Source organism: Brassica napus, chromosome A7 (assembly GCF_020379485.1).
Source record: "Brassica napus cultivar Da-Ae chromosome A7, Da-Ae, whole genome shotgun sequence".
NCBI classification, from domain to species: domain Eukaryota; kingdom Viridiplantae; phylum Streptophyta; class Magnoliopsida; order Brassicales; family Brassicaceae; genus Brassica; species Brassica napus.
This window is the reverse complement of record NC_063440.1, coordinates 2548370-2564262: the sequence shown is the minus strand read 5'-3', so window position 1 is coordinate 2564262 and position 15893 is coordinate 2548370. Positions and strand designations below refer to the sequence as shown.

At 33.7% G+C, this 15893-nt stretch overlaps 3 protein-coding genes across 8 annotated transcripts; 1 reads left to right on the top strand and 2 right to left on the bottom strand.

Annotated features, from left to right (window-relative positions):
- The first annotated feature begins 655 nt into the window (after positions 1–655).
- On the top strand, positions 656–5046 carry LOC106447226 (AT-rich interactive domain-containing protein 3-like). 6 transcript variants are annotated; one of them, XM_048737299.1, is made up of 13 exons: positions 656–809; positions 1271–1423; positions 1514–3026; positions 3108–3147; positions 3237–3289; positions 3357–3402; positions 3540–3632; positions 3734–3841; positions 3932–3986; positions 4080–4140; positions 4240–4438; positions 4530–4622; positions 4702–5046. In XM_048737299.1, the coding sequence occupies exons 2-13, from the start codon at positions 1273–1275 to the stop codon at positions 4801–4803; spliced, it is 2514 nt and encodes an 837-aa protein (XP_048593256.1). In that variant the 5' UTR covers positions 656–809; positions 1271–1272; the 3' UTR covers positions 4804–5046. The 6 variants fall into 6 exon arrangements, with proteins under 6 accessions (XP_048593256.1, XP_048593253.1, XP_013744565.1 ...); XM_013889111.3 differs by having other exon boundaries at positions 657–809; positions 1271–3026; positions 4240–4306; positions 4388–4438; XM_048737296.1 differs by having other exon boundaries at positions 1271–3026.
- Positions 5047–5997: 951 nt separating this feature from the next.
- LOC106376467 (protein HIGH ARSENIC CONTENT 1, mitochondrial-like) lies at positions 5998–7632 on the bottom strand. Its single transcript, XM_013816559.3, has 6 exons — positions 7463–7632; positions 7291–7371; positions 7111–7184; positions 6951–7021; positions 6414–6467; positions 5998–6313 (listed from the first exon to the last, which is right to left on the bottom strand). Exons 1-6 carry the CDS (start codon positions 7615–7617, stop codon positions 6191–6193), a joined length of 558 nt encoding a protein of 185 aa, XP_013672013.2. The 5' UTR covers positions 7618–7632; the 3' UTR covers positions 5998–6190.
- Positions 7633–14005: 6373 nt separating this feature from the next.
- LOC106376477 lies at positions 14006–15270 on the bottom strand. Its single transcript, XM_022689498.2, has 6 exons — positions 14898–15270; positions 14765–14827; positions 14633–14682; positions 14536–14565; positions 14392–14454; positions 14006–14314 (listed from the first exon to the last, which is right to left on the bottom strand). Exons 1-6 carry the CDS (start codon positions 15052–15054, stop codon positions 14258–14260), a joined length of 420 nt encoding a protein of 139 aa, XP_022545219.1. The 5' UTR covers positions 15055–15270; the 3' UTR covers positions 14006–14257.
- Between the last annotated feature and the right edge of the window lie 623 nt (positions 15271–15893).

Sequence of the window (15893 nt, the reverse complement as noted above, 5' to 3'; positions counted from 1 at the left end):
CCACCCTTTCATCTTAAATTTAGTGTTAGTTTAAATTTTAGTGCAATTTTCAAAAACATTAATGGAAAAATATATTTCGACAACTTCTGAAAAAAAAAGATATGAATGGTGGTGACCCAGAAAGGACGAAAAATAATGCATTCCCTAACCTCCATTAAAAAAATCACTATTCATAAGGAATAATTTTACTGTTCATTCTCTACTATTCCTTTGTTTTTGTAGAGAAATAAAAAATAAAGTTATTCCTTGTTAAATATGGGATGAAACATCTATTCCTCTAATTTTATTTTTCTAAGTAATAATGTTGGAAGCACTGTGGCCTAGTAGTCAAGGTTTAAAGGCTTCGACAACCAGATCTGGAATTTGAACCCCATAAAACACAATTTTTGCAAGAAGAAGTCTGGGTTTCAATTCCCGGAGAAGGTGAATTATGCAAAAAATTAGAAAAAATGCTTACAAGAAATCTTCAGCATGGCGCAATGAGCACCGTCAAAAATGGATCTCATAGGACTACTCACGATGATGCAGTTAGGCGTGAATCTTCATATGACAGGTAGAATTATCGGCTATAATATCGTCAATGTAATATTTTTCATAATTTGTAATAGCATAATTAACCAGACCCAAAAAAAAATAATAATGTTGGAAAAGTGACGGTGTTGGTCGGGCCGAGAGTAGGTTGAAGCCCGTGAGCCCAAAACCTAGAAACCCCGGTTCTAATTGAAACCCTCGATTTGCTTTGTTCCAATTTCGATTGGGGGTGGTGTTTTCAGGAGGAAGAGGAGGAGCTGCGAAAATTCTTTTCCGAGGTTCGTAAAGTTCTCTTCTTTTTGTTTTAAATCTGAAATTGACTGCATAAAATAGATAACCTTTGATTCCAACTTCGACTTTTGTTAGCATGAAATTTTGTATGAATAAGTAAGTCTCTTTTCACTTGTGTTACTGTTAGGCCTAAAATGCCTTCGGCTTAGTTTCTTTGTTTGCTTTTGAGTTTTGCTCTTTTATGTCTGGTTATGCTGTGTTCACACTGATGTTTGATAGGTTCAGAAACGATTCTTCATCCTCATTTAATCTTACAACACTTGAAGTAAGAACCAAACGTCTCATCAACTGGGGATTTGTTGAATTGCTCTCACAAATCCCTATACAACCAACTGTTTTGTTATTATTTTATTCCACCTGATTCAATTATGTTTTGGGGTTTTATCTTAATTATGAGTGAATTGGTATTTGATAAAAGTTTCCCTTGTTGAAATGGAGAATATAACAGAAATGGAGACTGATAGAGTTGGACAGGAAACTGAGACCGAAGAGCAGAGTCTAGATAATGCTACCGATGATAAGAATCCTAAAGAGACAGTAGGAGAGGACGATCCTGAAAGTGAACATAAGGATTCTCCTCCTCCCATGGTCACTGAAGAAGGTACCAACGATGATGATCCACCAAAGATTGATGATGAGAAGAATTCTCAATTAGAAACAACCACGCATCTAACTCCTTCTCCTGAAGCAGATACTTGTACCCTTGAGAAGGCCGATGATGATCTATCAAAGCCTACTGTGGAAGACTCTTTAGAGCAGAGCATTGCGTCCAACAAAGTAAGTTCGGATGTCTTGAGAAATGACAGAGATTCTGCTATGGTTGACGAAGATACTGCAGTTGTCCATGAAGAAACGACCACAGTACCACTCTCGGAGGACAAAGGATCGCCACGTCATCATGCTAATGCTGTGACGGAGGAGGAAAAACCTGCAGAAGAAGATGATATGACATCCTCAGGAGAACAAAACGAGATTACAGTCACTCCTGATACCAAACTCTCGGAAGACAAAGGATCACCGCTTCATACTGCTGATACTTTAATGGAGCAGCAGGATAGAACTGAAGAAGAACATGACATGACATCCTCAGGAGACCACACCGAGATTGCACTTTCACCTGATCCCAAACTCTCCGAGGACAAAGGTTCACCGCTTCATCATGCTCAGGACAAAACTGTTGAAGAACATGACATGACATCCTCAGGAGAACATAAAGAGTTTCCAGTGATTCCTGATACCAAACTCTCAGAGGAGGACAAAGGATCACCGCTCCATCTTGCTAACACTGTAACGGAGCAGGACAAAACTGCAGAAGAACATGACATCATATCCTCAGGAGAACAGAAAGAGTTTCTAGTCAATCCTGACACCAAAGTTCTTGAGGAGAACAATGACAAGATAGACGAGGGGGAGGCTAACAATATGAACTTGGCTGACGATGGAAGTAAGCCGGTAGATCATGATCAAGGGCTAGAGGTGCCTGGTTCTGAGACCGTATCAAACCTGGAGGATAATAAGCCATCCGAGCCTCTAATAGAACCCCCAGCGAATTTGGAAAAGGAGCCAGTCATGCCTGCCACAGAAAATGACAAACTCTCTGATATTTTGGCTCCTGGAGTTTCAGGAGACAGTGACAAAGGGTTGTCTCTCTTGCCCGCTACCCAGACTTCATCAGACCATAACGAAGGAGTCGCTACACTTGAGGCTGAACCTATAGAAGACATGGAACTTGATGTACCTGATTCTAAATTGGTCACTGATGCTGGTATTGACTCTACTAATAACAACGATGTGAATGTTGACGCTCCTAATGCTGAAAAGAAAGATTATTCTATAGTATTAGTACCTGAGAGAAGTGATGCTGATGAGAATGCATCAGTGAGACTTGACCCTGGTCCTCCTTGTGTTGTCTCTTCTGATACAAAGGGGTTGTTAAGTGGAGGCTTGAATAATGGGGTCCATAAAATAGGCCAGCCACCATCTGGTTTAGATGGGGCCATGAGCGCAAATCAGGCAGCACCTGGTTGTGATGGGACCATGAGCGCAAAGCGCTCCTTCCTCTTGGATGACGCGTCGGATGGCAATGAATCTGGAACGGAGGAGGATCAATCTGCTTTTATGAAAGAATTATACCAGTTTTTTAGAGAGAGAAGCATGGACTTTAAACCTCCAAAGTTTTATGGGGAGGGACTAAACTGCCTTAAGTAAGTTTTCTTCCCATCTTTTATTTAGATTGGTGCAAGGTTGTGAAGAGCTAATTTTTCGATTAATTTCTTTGGTGCAAGGTTGTTTAGAGCTGTAATTAGATTGGGCGGTTATGACAAGGTACGTCCCACTGTCAATGCGCCTGATGAACATTCATCCTTTCTTTGGTGATCCTCTTATATGATTAGTTTATGCTTTATTCTGAACAGGTTACTGGATGCAAACTATGGAGGCAAGTAGGAGAGTCTTTCAGGCCCCCAAAGTAAGAAGAATGTTTTTGCATATTCCCCAAGAAGTTCCTCTAATTAATTGCTTAATTGTTTGTCCAGGACATGTACAACAGTGTCATGGACTTTCAGAGGTTTTTACGAAAAGGTGAGAGCCTATATGAACTCTCTTTTGCTTCAGTCCTTCTGAAACAGAGTTTAAATGTTTGAAAACTGTGAATCCTCTGAAGATATATTTTTTCTTAAGGTCCAGTAACATCTTGTAATCGTTTCTTCATTCTTCAGGCTCTTCTTGAATATGAGCGGCATAAAGTCATGATGGGTGAACTACAGATACCCCTTGCTATTGAACCAGAACCGATGAATATTGATAATCAGGTAAGATCCCTGACTATCATATCATGCATCTGTAGTTTTTGTTTGGTCTTCTTCTTATGATTAATGTTTGTGAGTTTATAACTTAACCTGATGTCTTGTAGGCTTCTGGATCTGGTAGAGCGAAAAGAGATTCAGCAGCCCGTGCTATGCAAGGTTGGAATTCACAACGTCTTAATGGAAACGGTGAAGTTAATGACCCTGCAGTTAAGGTCCGACAGAATCATGTTACCGAACATATGACATTCACTCTACATCTTTGTTGCCGTCGTCTGAACCAAATAGTGTTTTGTAATTTGTAGGATAAGAATTTAGTTCTTCATCAAAAGCGAGAAAAACAGATGGGAAACACCCCTGGTATGAGTTCTGTTCGATGAAGAAGTCTTTGTTCTCATTTGTATTATTGAAGCTTTGCCTCATTTTAGTACGTACTTGTCACAATGTCCTCAGGTGTGCTGAAACGCAAGAGGCCTTCGTCTACTGAGCATGCCATCCAAGTGTCTAGACCTATGTATGGTTTATTAGTTTGTTGATCATGACTTTTCAACGTGTGACAATATCACATTTGAATCCTGAATCCTGATTCTGTTTTTCCGCTTTCTTTTTCTAGGTTGGATGTGACAGTTGTTGATGTTGGACCACCAGCTGACTGGGTGAAGATTAACGTACAGAGGACGGTATGTTACTATCTTGAAAATCTGAGCAATCCACCTACCTTGTTTTATGTATTAATTAATAGTCTCTTCAAATGTCCACAGGAAGATTGCTTTGAGGTTTATGCATTAGTCCCAGGACTAGTCCGTGAAGAGGTTAGCTCTTTCTCTCACACACTTGGAGTAGAATCTATGTACATACTCAGTTTGTGTACATGTGAACTTATCTTGGCAAATAACAACACAGGTCCGAGTCCAATCAGATCCGGCAGGACGGTTGGTAATAAGTGGCGAACCAGAGAACCCTATGAATCCATGGGGAGCTACTCCTTTCAAAAAGGTAATGTTGCCAACAACATAACACGTTGTTACAGGATTTGATTGTATAGAATGTTGAATGACATTTTGTTGAATTGCAGGTGGTTAGTTTGCCGACAAGGATTGATCCGCATCATACATCGGCTGTGGTAACCTTAAACGGGCAGTTATTCGTCCGTGTGCCACTTGAGCAATCTGATTAGACACGGTTTACAGTTTTAACAAAGCCTTGGAAGATTTGAGACGCAGAGATAAGAATGGTAGAGAGTCTTTTGTTTGTATATTTATGATTGAGAACATGACACAACTTGAGAGAGCCCACTTTAGGATGCTTTAATTAGGCCATCTAGTAGTTCATGGTCTCTCTTCTCTTTAATTAGATCCTTAAAAATCACCATAGATTTGTAGCACACTTTATTTAAACCTTTTCTACTTTCTTTTCCACATTGTGGGCTTGTCTTGTTTCTCCATCCATCCAATTGATCCAAAATATCTAAATGATCTATTTGGACGTCAGTTGGCATTGTTCATTTTTCTCATCAAGATGGTTTATTTAGATGAATTATCTTAATGAATTACTATTTATTATCTCTCTTTTTATCTAAATGAGTTTAGTAAATAAATGATTTATATACTTTTGTTTTGACTTAATCATATTTTTAATTTATAGTTAATTACACTAATTTTTGTTATTTTATCTAAAATATGGTTGTTGTCCAAAAATATAATTTTACAGTTTTCGTACAAAAATGCATTTTTGCGATTTTGGTGAAATATAATTTTTCATTTTTAGCAAAAAATCAGTTTTTGTAAAAATACTTACGGTTTTAGCGGAATAATGTACTTTTACAGTTTGACATTAAATGCATTTTTGTTAAAATAGGATTTATAATGGTGTCGGGAAAATGTGTTTTGAGATTTTTGCGGATAAATGTGATGTGGCGGTTTTGTATTAAAACGTGTTTCTGCGGTTTTGGTAATTTTGACGGGAAAATGTATTTTGCGTTTTTATTGAAAACTTTGATTTTGCGGTTCCGGTGGAAAATATAATTTGATAGTTCTGCGAGAAAATGTATCATACGATTATGGTGAAAAAAATAGTTTTGTGATTTTGACAGAAAATTGCGTTTTGGGAATTTTAGTAAAAATGTGTTATATAGTTTTTTAAGAAAATATATCATGATTATTATTTGCATATACCTTGTTCTAAATATTTTGTTTAGATATGTTAAAATTATTTTTTGTTATTTTGAATAATTTCATCTCTATCAAGATGCACTAATTAAATTCATCTCGATAAATATTATTTTATGCTAAAATTTTAAATCCTAACATTTATGCTAAAATTTAAAACTCATTTGGATGGACCACTGATTCTCACTTTAACACAAAACAAACATTAATATTATCTCCTTCCTGATTGATAGACAAATGAACATGCCCAATGTAACACTCCATGCAAACAGCTTCATCGAGCTCGAGACAAACTTAATACAACACCACAACAGCACTTTCAAATATTTTTGCATCAAACCGATTATATATAAAAGATAGAGATGTTTTAGTGAATTATAACAAGACTGGGCTGGTTTAGTTGTCCTTAGGGCGGAACTTGCAAGCGGTCTTGAGCTCCGCGGCAGGTTTATCGCCGGCGAAACCAGCGTCAACCCAAGCCGAGTAGCCTCCCTCCATGTTAGCCACATGCTCGTACCCCTGCAGAGTATTGACATACGAATATATAATATCTTATATAAGTACGATGATTATTTGTGTATATAAAAAAATTGTATATATTGTTGTTGAATGGACTCACCGCATTGAGAAGATCGACGCAAGCACGAGTTGCTCTTCCTCCAGAATTACAAGCCTAAAAAATTAGTATTAGGAACATTTTAGATGATTTTAGAGTATCTATAGGATATTTCATAAGAACTGTATTCCAAGAAATATCCCTAGAAATCAATCTTAACATCAATTTCTATCGAATACATAACCAGTCATCACTTATTACATTTTCCATTTTCTTTTGCATCTATCGGTGTAAGCCATTATATTGTTTTGATCCTAATGTCCATTTTGAAAATGTTTTTTATAAACAGAGGCAAATTCTTCATTTGTAAATTGATCATTTTCAATGAAATAAGCATTGCCTTCTCTCTTTTTTGTTAATTTTCCCTCTAAAAGTTGGAATTATATTTCTGGGGGCTTTCCTAATCTTGTAAAATGAAGTTTAAGACCACACACTTTTTTATCAAAAATATCAGATATAAAATTATCTTAACTAAAAAATCTAAATCCAATATTTGATAGAAAAAAAATAGTCATGAACTCATGATTAAGCGAAGCTTACCACGATTAGATTGTCATCTTTCCTGCAAACCGATGCCACTTGCGGAAGGAAATCCGGATTTACAATCCTACCTACAAACCATTCACAATAGTTTTTCTTTTTAATATTTTATCGTCAGAATTTTTGCAATATGGCATTCTGCAAAATTTTCAAAAATTACCTTCATCTGTTTTGAACATGTAAGGTATATTCAAGGCATCATCAAAGTGGCTCTTTGCGAATTCTTCGTTTGTCCTAAAATCACCCATAAAGATCAAAAAATATGTTTATATATAATTATAATATAAAACATGTATAACTAGAGAAGGATAAAATGAAATAATATATATTTTATACTTACCTAACATCGAGATATCTATGATGGCCAATGGTAAGCAAACCTTTTGCTGTATAAACATCAACACTTTCAACATCATCAAAACTGTACAAAAATGAGACAACATAAGTCTAAGACTCAAGATAGATATATGAGCATATACATACTTAGGATAGAGATTTGATTTTATTCTCACGTCTTTGTGTTTGTTTTCTCCATGGGAAAGCCTTGAAGAGATGTCTTGTTAGATCTTCTTTTGTGGGGGTCTTCTTCTGATATGATAAAGGTTGCAGAAAGAACATATGAATACGACTTGCAAGAGTACGGCTTAAAATTATACAACTTGATCATGTATTTGTTAATTTATTCAATTATAAAGTGTAACAAATAAGTTGACCAACTATTTTTTTATTTTCATGACGCGGATCTCACGATTAGTGTCTAAGGCGTACAAATTAAGAACCACAAAAGGTTTCAGCCTTACCTGGTCTCTCTTTTGGTTGGTGATTCTACGTCAATGGTTTGCTTCGGTCCTCTTGTACCGGTATTTTTCCTTCAAAAGATAATGGTTTACAATTTTTGCTTTTAAAATGCGTTCTTCAACTTATCTAGAAATATTGATGATTGGATTCAGGATCTACATTTCTTTTGTTTCGTTTTCAGTGTTGACTTTGTTGGATAATTCCAATTAACTTGAGGAGCAAGTTAACTCATTAAAGTGAAGTTTGATGGATTAAGAAAAAAGGAAAACATATCAAGCTTAGGAATGTTTCCTTATTATTATTAGGAAAATATGTAGCTTCGTTCTATACAAAGAGTTCTAATGGAGAGATGTTTCATAAAGAGAAACACATTGAGATGTTTAGTTTTGAGATAGTTTCTAAATTTAATAAAAAGTGCTAATTCTTATAATCTTTGTGTTTGTGCAACTTTAATTGGTAACATAGCTCCAGGTTTCGAGACAATAACAATTCTCAAGGACGTGATAAAGGTCTTGAGATGAAGAAGGACATACGATGTCCGATGCTATCATCGACCAACTACACCGTATGATCAATGCGAATGAAAGTGATGCTTTGTTTATACGAAGTTTGGGATACGATTGATCTAGGGAGTAACGATGCAAAGAAGAACAAATGGCGATTGCTCTAATTTTTCAATCAGTCACGGAGACGCTAATACTTCAGATTGGAGAACATGATACATCAAAGAAGATTTGGGAAGCTATCAAATCTCGTAACCTAGGTGCTGATCGTGTGGGGAAATCAAGGTTACAGACTTTGATGTCTGAATTCAACAAACTGAAAATGGCAGACACAGACACGGTAGATGACTACGCAGGAAAACTTTCAGGCTTAGCATCGAGAGCAGCCGCGTTAGGAGAGATAATGGAAGAATCGAAGATGGTAAAGAAGTTTCTGAAGGGATTTCCAAGAACAAAGTTCATTCACATCGTAGATTCGTTAGAACAAGTGTTGGATCTAAATTCAACGGGGTTCAAAGATATTGTTGGAAAATTGAAGGCTTTCGAAGAACGCGTAAAAGAAGAAACCCAAGATGAAGATCAATCGAAGCTAATGTTTATGAAGAATGATACGCAAGGTCGTGGAAGCCATACCAACTCGCGAGAAAGAGGCAGAGGTAGGGGTTATGGTGGAAGAGGAAGAGGATGAGGAAGAGGACGAGGAAGGTCTAATGGTTCTGATGGTCATAATAAAGGAGGAGAAGCTTCGGACAAGATTAAGAAGAACTACTCTAAAGTTAAATGTTGGGGATGCGACAAGATGGGGCACATATGTGAAGCTATGGACATCGAAAACATTCAGAAATTGACCCAAGATATTAGCTAACATGTCCAACCCATTTTTATCAAGTTACAAGCCCAAGAAGATTCAAAATCAAATGGTTTCTTTGCTGTCCAAAGAGAGTGACGAAAATTAGGTGGTTAATTGCATGGAAAGCTTATCTCTCCTACATGCAAGGAATGATTGTTTCAAGAACACTCTCTCTCTTCCATGCACTAGTTTTATCATTTCCAATGTAATAACTATCTAGCTTTGTGAGCAAGTTTAGTTTCTCATAAATAAGTTGTAATTTCCATTGAAATAAAATAAACTTTGAGTGATTATTTTTGGAACCTTGAGAGTGATTCTCACTTTTCTTTCAATGGTGTGTAATATCCATTGATATTTTTGATCCGTCTTGGTGCGTCATATCCAAGGGATCAAACCGATTCGTCCTGGTGTGTCATATCCAGGAAATCATCCTCATTGTCGTCTAGGTGCGTCATATCCTAGGGCATTGAGTTGGAATATCGAAGGCCTTCCGCGTGCGACCATTCAGTCCACATTCTTTGTCTAAGCTTTACGATTTCATAGCAGCAAGGATTATCCTCTTTACCAACTTAGAGTGCCGAATCCTCGGGAGATTTTCATCATTTGGTATCAGAGCAACACTCTGAGTTTGGTATTCACTTCTGTTATCCATCATTCTCATCTATTCATCTTCTACAAAAAAAAAAGTTTTATTATTTATGTTTTTCAAATCTGCTGGATCATTTGGGAAGTGTGTGTTCAAGTTTTTCTTTCTTTGGAGAGCAAGATTTGAAGACAAATCCTTTTTGAAGAGGAGGAGTATGATGTGATATTGGGTTCATATGTGAAGCTATGGACATCGAAAACATTCATAAATTGATCCAAGATATTAGCTAACATGTCCAGCCCATTTTTATCAAGTTACAAGTCCAAGAAGATTCAAAATCAAATGGTTTCTTTGCTGTCCAAAGAGTGACGAAAATTAGGTGGTTAATTGCATGGAAAGTTTATCTCTCCTACATGCAAGGAATGATTGTTTCAAGAACACTCTCTCTCTTCCATGCACTAGTTTTATCATTTCCAATGTAATAACTATCTAGTTTTGTGAGCAAGTTCAGTTTCTTATAAATAAGTTGTAATCTCTATTGTAATCTCGTCTTAGTTGATGATTTTATTTTTATGTTTAAGACATACTATGAATGCTATATAAATAATATAGAAAAGATAGTCCATTCTATTTACATTGATTGAGCATTAATATAAAATTGTAGGAGAAAAAAATAAAAGTCTTTGTTGATGAAAAATACGTTCATGAATTAGAATTCTAACCTTTGTCCAACATTCAAACAAAATGAATTTCATATCAGAAGCAATCATACAAATTTAAAGAGAAGATAACTATCAAATTTGAAGAAATAACATATTGTTCCACTTAAAAAAAAATGAAAACTATATTTGAAATACTATACTGACCTTACATAAACAGATGCATTAAAACACATACTATACTATAATATCCTTTCACCAAATATACTATAGTTCCCGAGTCCATCTTCTTCACCTCCTTCTCTTTTTCATACATGGCGATACAAACAATCAAGTGTTAAAAATAAAAGAGACAGCTAAGACGATACATAGACGATATCGATCATCAATGGTGATAATCAATCAGAGAATTCTATAGGTAGCGACATTGACCACATAGCAAATGAAATCATCGATAGTGTAGAAGAGTGTAACATCGGCAAAGGAGATTAAGAAAATGTCAGGTTTCAAGTTCCAATTGATTCGATTTAAGATGCGGAGAAATATGTAAACAATTTAATTGATAAACAAAATCTTTGAGAGTAAAAAAAAACAAAGAACAAAGGATGAAGAGATTAAACCAGTAGATGTAAAATGTGCTTTGAATATATAAGACATAAAATTCGTTGAATATCGCAGTCACCTTTCTTCAGTTATCCAATAAATTATTATTTGTTTGAACCTAATACAATGCAATTTTCCTATTAAATATGTCATCTATAAATAGTTTAGTTTAAATATTTATATTGACTATAATAGTAAATAGTATTAATCTAATGTACATGAAATTTCTATATAAAAATATTACCTCAGAGGTTACTTTTTATATTTCGTCTTTACGTCAATTCTTGAGATAATTAACTGGATAATTAATCTAAAATGTTTTATACATAAATTAGATATATTTTATTAAAATAATAACATAATATTATTTTAGAAATTCATTTTTCATACTTCTAATTAATCAGAGTAAAATTACATGCATGATCACTAGAGAGTTACCTACTATTTATTTAATTAAGAGATGTTAAAATATACTGATGCTTTAAGGTATATAAAAACTACATATGTAAAAAGTAATAATAGAATTTTTACTATATTTAAAGTATTGTTCGATACCTTCAATTCTGTATAACTGTTTTACTTAATATAAATTAAAATAAAATCCTAAACTCTAAGTAATAACTACAATAATACTGGATAGAAAGTATCAAAATAGCTTACTGTAAACCATAATATACATAGTTAGATTTTGAAATCTTTTATTCAGTACTAACTTTATTATAATATATATATTAAAATTTTAAGCCTTTAAAAATAAAAAGTATAACTACTCTATGATTAATTCATTTACTGACAGTCTCCATTTCATTTTCATTTTAAATTAATTTAATATTTCATTTGTGAATTTGATATATAAAATATAGAAAATATTTTTGTCATTAGTAGATGCAAAGAGTTGTCCATTAAATATATAAATAACCGGCTAAGCATTATATTTAAAATAATTCAATTTTTAAAATTAAATATTATCTTATCTATTTTGAAAAGATATATGTTTAGGTGTTTATATACATATTAAGAAAAATATTATTCTTTTTTAGAAATGTATCATATTTATGACTAACTATTTCTCACTTTTAAGACGATATAATTTAATGAACATTTTTTGTCTCAAATCTACAATTTAACCTACTCTAATAAATATGCAAAAAATATATATATCATTGAGTCAATCTTTTTTCTAAAGCATTGATTTTTCGAAGTGGAATGAGTTTTATTTTTTAATTTTTGAATGTTAATTAGTTAAAATTTTGTACTTAAATAAGAATAAATACAAAATATGATTAAATGAGTCTTATTAAGTGATGAAGCATACTTTAAAAGTTAATTAAATATATAATTCAAACTCAATGATAGTATTTCAAATTTTACAAAAGATAAAATTATAAATAATAATAAATAAGTTTTTGAAATGCACCACAAAAAATAAACTATATATGCTGTAAAATTTAAAGCAATCTAACATTCTGAAATCTTAACTAAAATTAAAAAGAAAACTTAATATCATATTAATTGATTAATTTATATCTTTTCAAAAAAGAATTAAGCTTTTGCCATTGACCAAACGCGAGTTCGAAGGCCCCCACAGCATATTTGACATGAATATTTTTTTTTTTATTATTATTATTTTAAATCGAAATAATTCTATTATGACACGTATGGTTCCGTTAATGACACGTCACAATTCATAAACATTTGACTAACGGAAAAGAGTTCAACGTATAATTTAGCCTAATTTTATTAGTTCGTGTACAAAATTTAAAATAAATATACATTGATGTATATTTTAGCACAGGTCATCAGTTCATGTACTGATTGAGACCGCGGCCTACTGTTGATGTATGAACTGGCCGATTCCCCCCCTCCCCCCCCCCCCCCAATTACCCATAACGTTCTGTTGGTCGTACACGACGTATAGACAAGATATCTCCGCCTTATCATTTACCAATTTGGGTAGATCTCCAAGGAGTACTTGATAATTTGTTCACTGAAAACCAATGTTCTTAAACCCGACCCGAACACTGAACTGGACAACTTACCAGATCGCTGGGTCACTGGGTCGATCGCGGATGAACCGTGGGTTAATAAATTAATTAATTTTATTATATAATAATATATTAGCTATGAAAATAAATATATAAAAAATAAAGTTTAATATTTTTTAAATATTTTTTAAAACATAAAATAATAGTTTAGATATGTATATATTTTATGTTTAAAAAGTATTTAGAAAATACTTAACCTTAATTTTTTATATTTTTATTTTCATTTGATATACAAAATATCAAAAAATAGTTTAGATTACTTAAATTTTTCTGTATCAAAGTAAGAGTTATGACATCTAAAAAAGATCAAGATATAAAAGTCATAAATATTTAAATGTCTAATGTGAATAATAAAGTAAACTTCAAATTCAAAATAAACCAAAAGTAAAAGATCATTGTAATAAATTGTCAATATCGGAAATAAACTAACACCAAATCACATCAACTAATAGTTCTCTCTACCATCGTTGACTTCATTTTCTTCAAGTGACATAGTGAAATCTTAATCAAAATCTAATAATCACAAATATAAAACTGAAAATGGAAATCCTAACTTTTTTGTAGCATCTAACTTCTTAATTGGAAACTTAGAATATAAAACAAAATCTAAAAACTAAAAAAATGATGTAAAAGTTATTTATTGGTTCAACCGGTGGTTCAACCGGTATCGGGTTCCGAGTTTTGTGGATTTTTGCAGATTTTTGTGGGTTTTTAAATATTGGGTTTTTCACAAAACCCAAACCAATTTTTTTCTGGATCAACGAGTTTACCGGTTTAACCGCGGATCCGGATCGGGTTTCAAAACACTGCTGAAAAGGGACTGACGCTTTTTGGTGATCAAACGAGTATCAGTAAATTTAATTTGAATTTCCAAATTCATAAAATACGCGAACCAGTCCCATTCAATTTCATAGTCTCAAAGTGATTGTATTCTTGATGTAATTTCTTCTTCGTGAAGATTGAAATGTAATTCAATGCTACCCGTGCATATATGAATGCAATTTGAGACCAAGTCCAGAACTGTCAATATGTTAAACTTCAGAATAACAACAAGATCTCATACACGATATAGTCAAGTGTTATGGTATGGGCATTAGCAACCGTCTAACTGGGGATATGTCATCCTTTTGCCACATGCAAAGTTTTAAAGAAGGCCACAGTATCAGAACCTTCGGCTACTTACACTAAATCAGATAATTTCTTCTGTTCAATTGCATCACAAGAGACTCCACTAAGATTCTTCCTGCGATTGACAAAACGTTTTCAAAGTCCCTTGGCTTCTTTAAGTTCTTCCAACTCAGCAAGTCCAGCCAGATACAACTGAAACAAGAGAAGACTTTAGAGATGAGAAATTCAAACAAACTCAAGATGCATCAACACCATATCTTGATATTTACCTGCAATGCCTCGTCCAACACCTTTTTATTTTCAATCAACTCATCCAGTTGAGCGTAATACTCCTGAAACAGTGAAACATGAGAAGACATTACATTGTCTTTTCAAAAAAAAATCAAACAACTTTAACACCACCTCTTGCTTACCCCTGATAAAGACTCCGCCTGAGCCAAAGACTGCAACATGAGAAACAAAAATCAGTTGGAAATCAACTTTCTTTCAAAAACACCATTTCTTGCTTACCTCTGTGGCTTCTTGAAGTACCCTTTCTGGATTAGGGAATAGAACACCATCTGAAAGAAGAGTCAATAAAATGCATTGATCAAGCTTCTTTCCCCAAAAATCTACAGTCAATAACCAATAACAGCCACATACGTGAATGGAAGCCAAGAGCAAAAATTACTGATCCCTTAAGACCTCCCCAAAAATTACTCCCTTCTGCAAAATTTTCCAATACATGGTTTATCAAGATCAAGCAACAAAAATGAAAACAAGAAGAAACTGTTACCTTTAGAAGATTGGAGCCCAGTAAGATTCGAGGCATGATGTTCTTGATCCCCTGAAACAGAAATTTCAAGAAATCTATTGTTCTTCAATAATATACATTTGACTGTATTATCAAAAACAATCAACAGAACAAGAAATTTCCATGGGTTTCGTTTCATACAACAGGTAACATTTCAAAACCAGAACACATTCGTTATCGATGAAAGAAAACAAAAAAAAAGACATAACTTTCGCACGGAGTGTTGTTTCTTCAGAAGAAAAGCACGAATTTTTAAGCATTTAGCGATCTTATAGGGTATAACGGGAACTAAAGAAGCCTAAACAAAACAACCCAACAACAAAATCGAACACAAACCCTACAAGAAAAATCGAACACAAACCCTAACAACAAAGAAACCTTTGCTGGACGTAGAGTTCCTGTGCGAAATTTGACAACTTCTCTTCGGTTTCGATTTTGAGGAAGACAGAGCAAGCAAAATATGGGTGAAACGGTGGAGGAAACATAAAGAGAAGCAAACCGGATTTGGTCCGGTACGATTTAATTTTGTTTGGTTTCTCTCTTGCAACTGCTAGAATTAGGTCTGCACTTCTCATCTATTAATTTAGGATCTTATATTTTATTCAGAGAAACTAGTATTGTTCCTGGTATATTTTTGCTAACAAATAAGACTATAAAAGTCTCATTTATATACAACTAAACTATATTTATATTATTTTGATGAGTATACATAAACAAATCATTAAACTTATCAGTTCTCTGATTTACCACAACATATAAAATGAAGTTAGATTGGTTTTAAGAAAATTACTTTGATTTTAATTAATTCACTAAATACAAATATTAGTTTTATACTTTTGTCTTACTTCTTTATGTCTTGTTCTTCGTGTGTTTTTTCTAATTCTAAACTTGTAATCTATGGCTAATTTCTCTTATTACATTCATAGCCACTATACCTTCGGTAGTATTTCAATGGTGTTTTCAGTTTACATTTTGTTG

Excerpts from the sequence above, each read along its gene's own strand:
- LOC106447226 (XM_048737295.1), top strand. The coding sequence starts at position 1,255 with ATGGAGAATATAACAGAAATGGAGACTGATAGAGTTGGACAGGAAACT. Across the intron at positions 3,987-4,079 it reads ACAGATGGGAAACACCCCTG|GTGTGCTGAAACGCAAGAGG; the intron begins GTATGAGTTCTG and ends CAATGTCCTCAG. Across the intron at positions 4,439-4,529 it reads CAGGACTAGTCCGTGAAGAG|GTCCGAGTCCAATCAGATCC; the intron begins GTTAGCTCTTTC and ends ATAACAACACAG.
- LOC106376467 (XM_013816559.3), bottom strand. The coding sequence starts at position 7,617 with ATGATCAAGTTGTATAATTTTAAGCCGTACTCTTGCAAGTCGTATTCA. Across the intron at positions 7,372-7,462 it reads GAGAAAACAAACACAAAGAC|TTTTGATGATGTTGAAAGTG; the intron begins GTGAGAATAAAA and ends ATTTTTGTACAG. Across the intron at positions 6,468-6,950 it reads AAGATGACAATCTAATCGTG|GCTTGTAATTCTGGAGGAAG; the intron begins GTAAGCTTCGCT and ends CTAATTTTTTAG.
- LOC106376477 (XM_022689498.2), bottom strand. The coding sequence starts at position 15,054 with ATGAAACGAAACCCATGGAAATTTCTTGTTCTGTTGATTGTTTTTGAT. Across the intron at positions 14,828-14,897 it reads TGGGCTCCAATCTTCTAAAG|AAGGGAGTAATTTTTGGGGA; the intron begins GTAACAGTTTCT and ends AAAATTTTGCAG. Across the intron at positions 14,455-14,535 it reads AGGCGGAGTCTTTATCAGGG|GAGTATTACGCTCAACTGGA; the intron begins GTAAGCAAGAGG and ends TCACTGTTTCAG.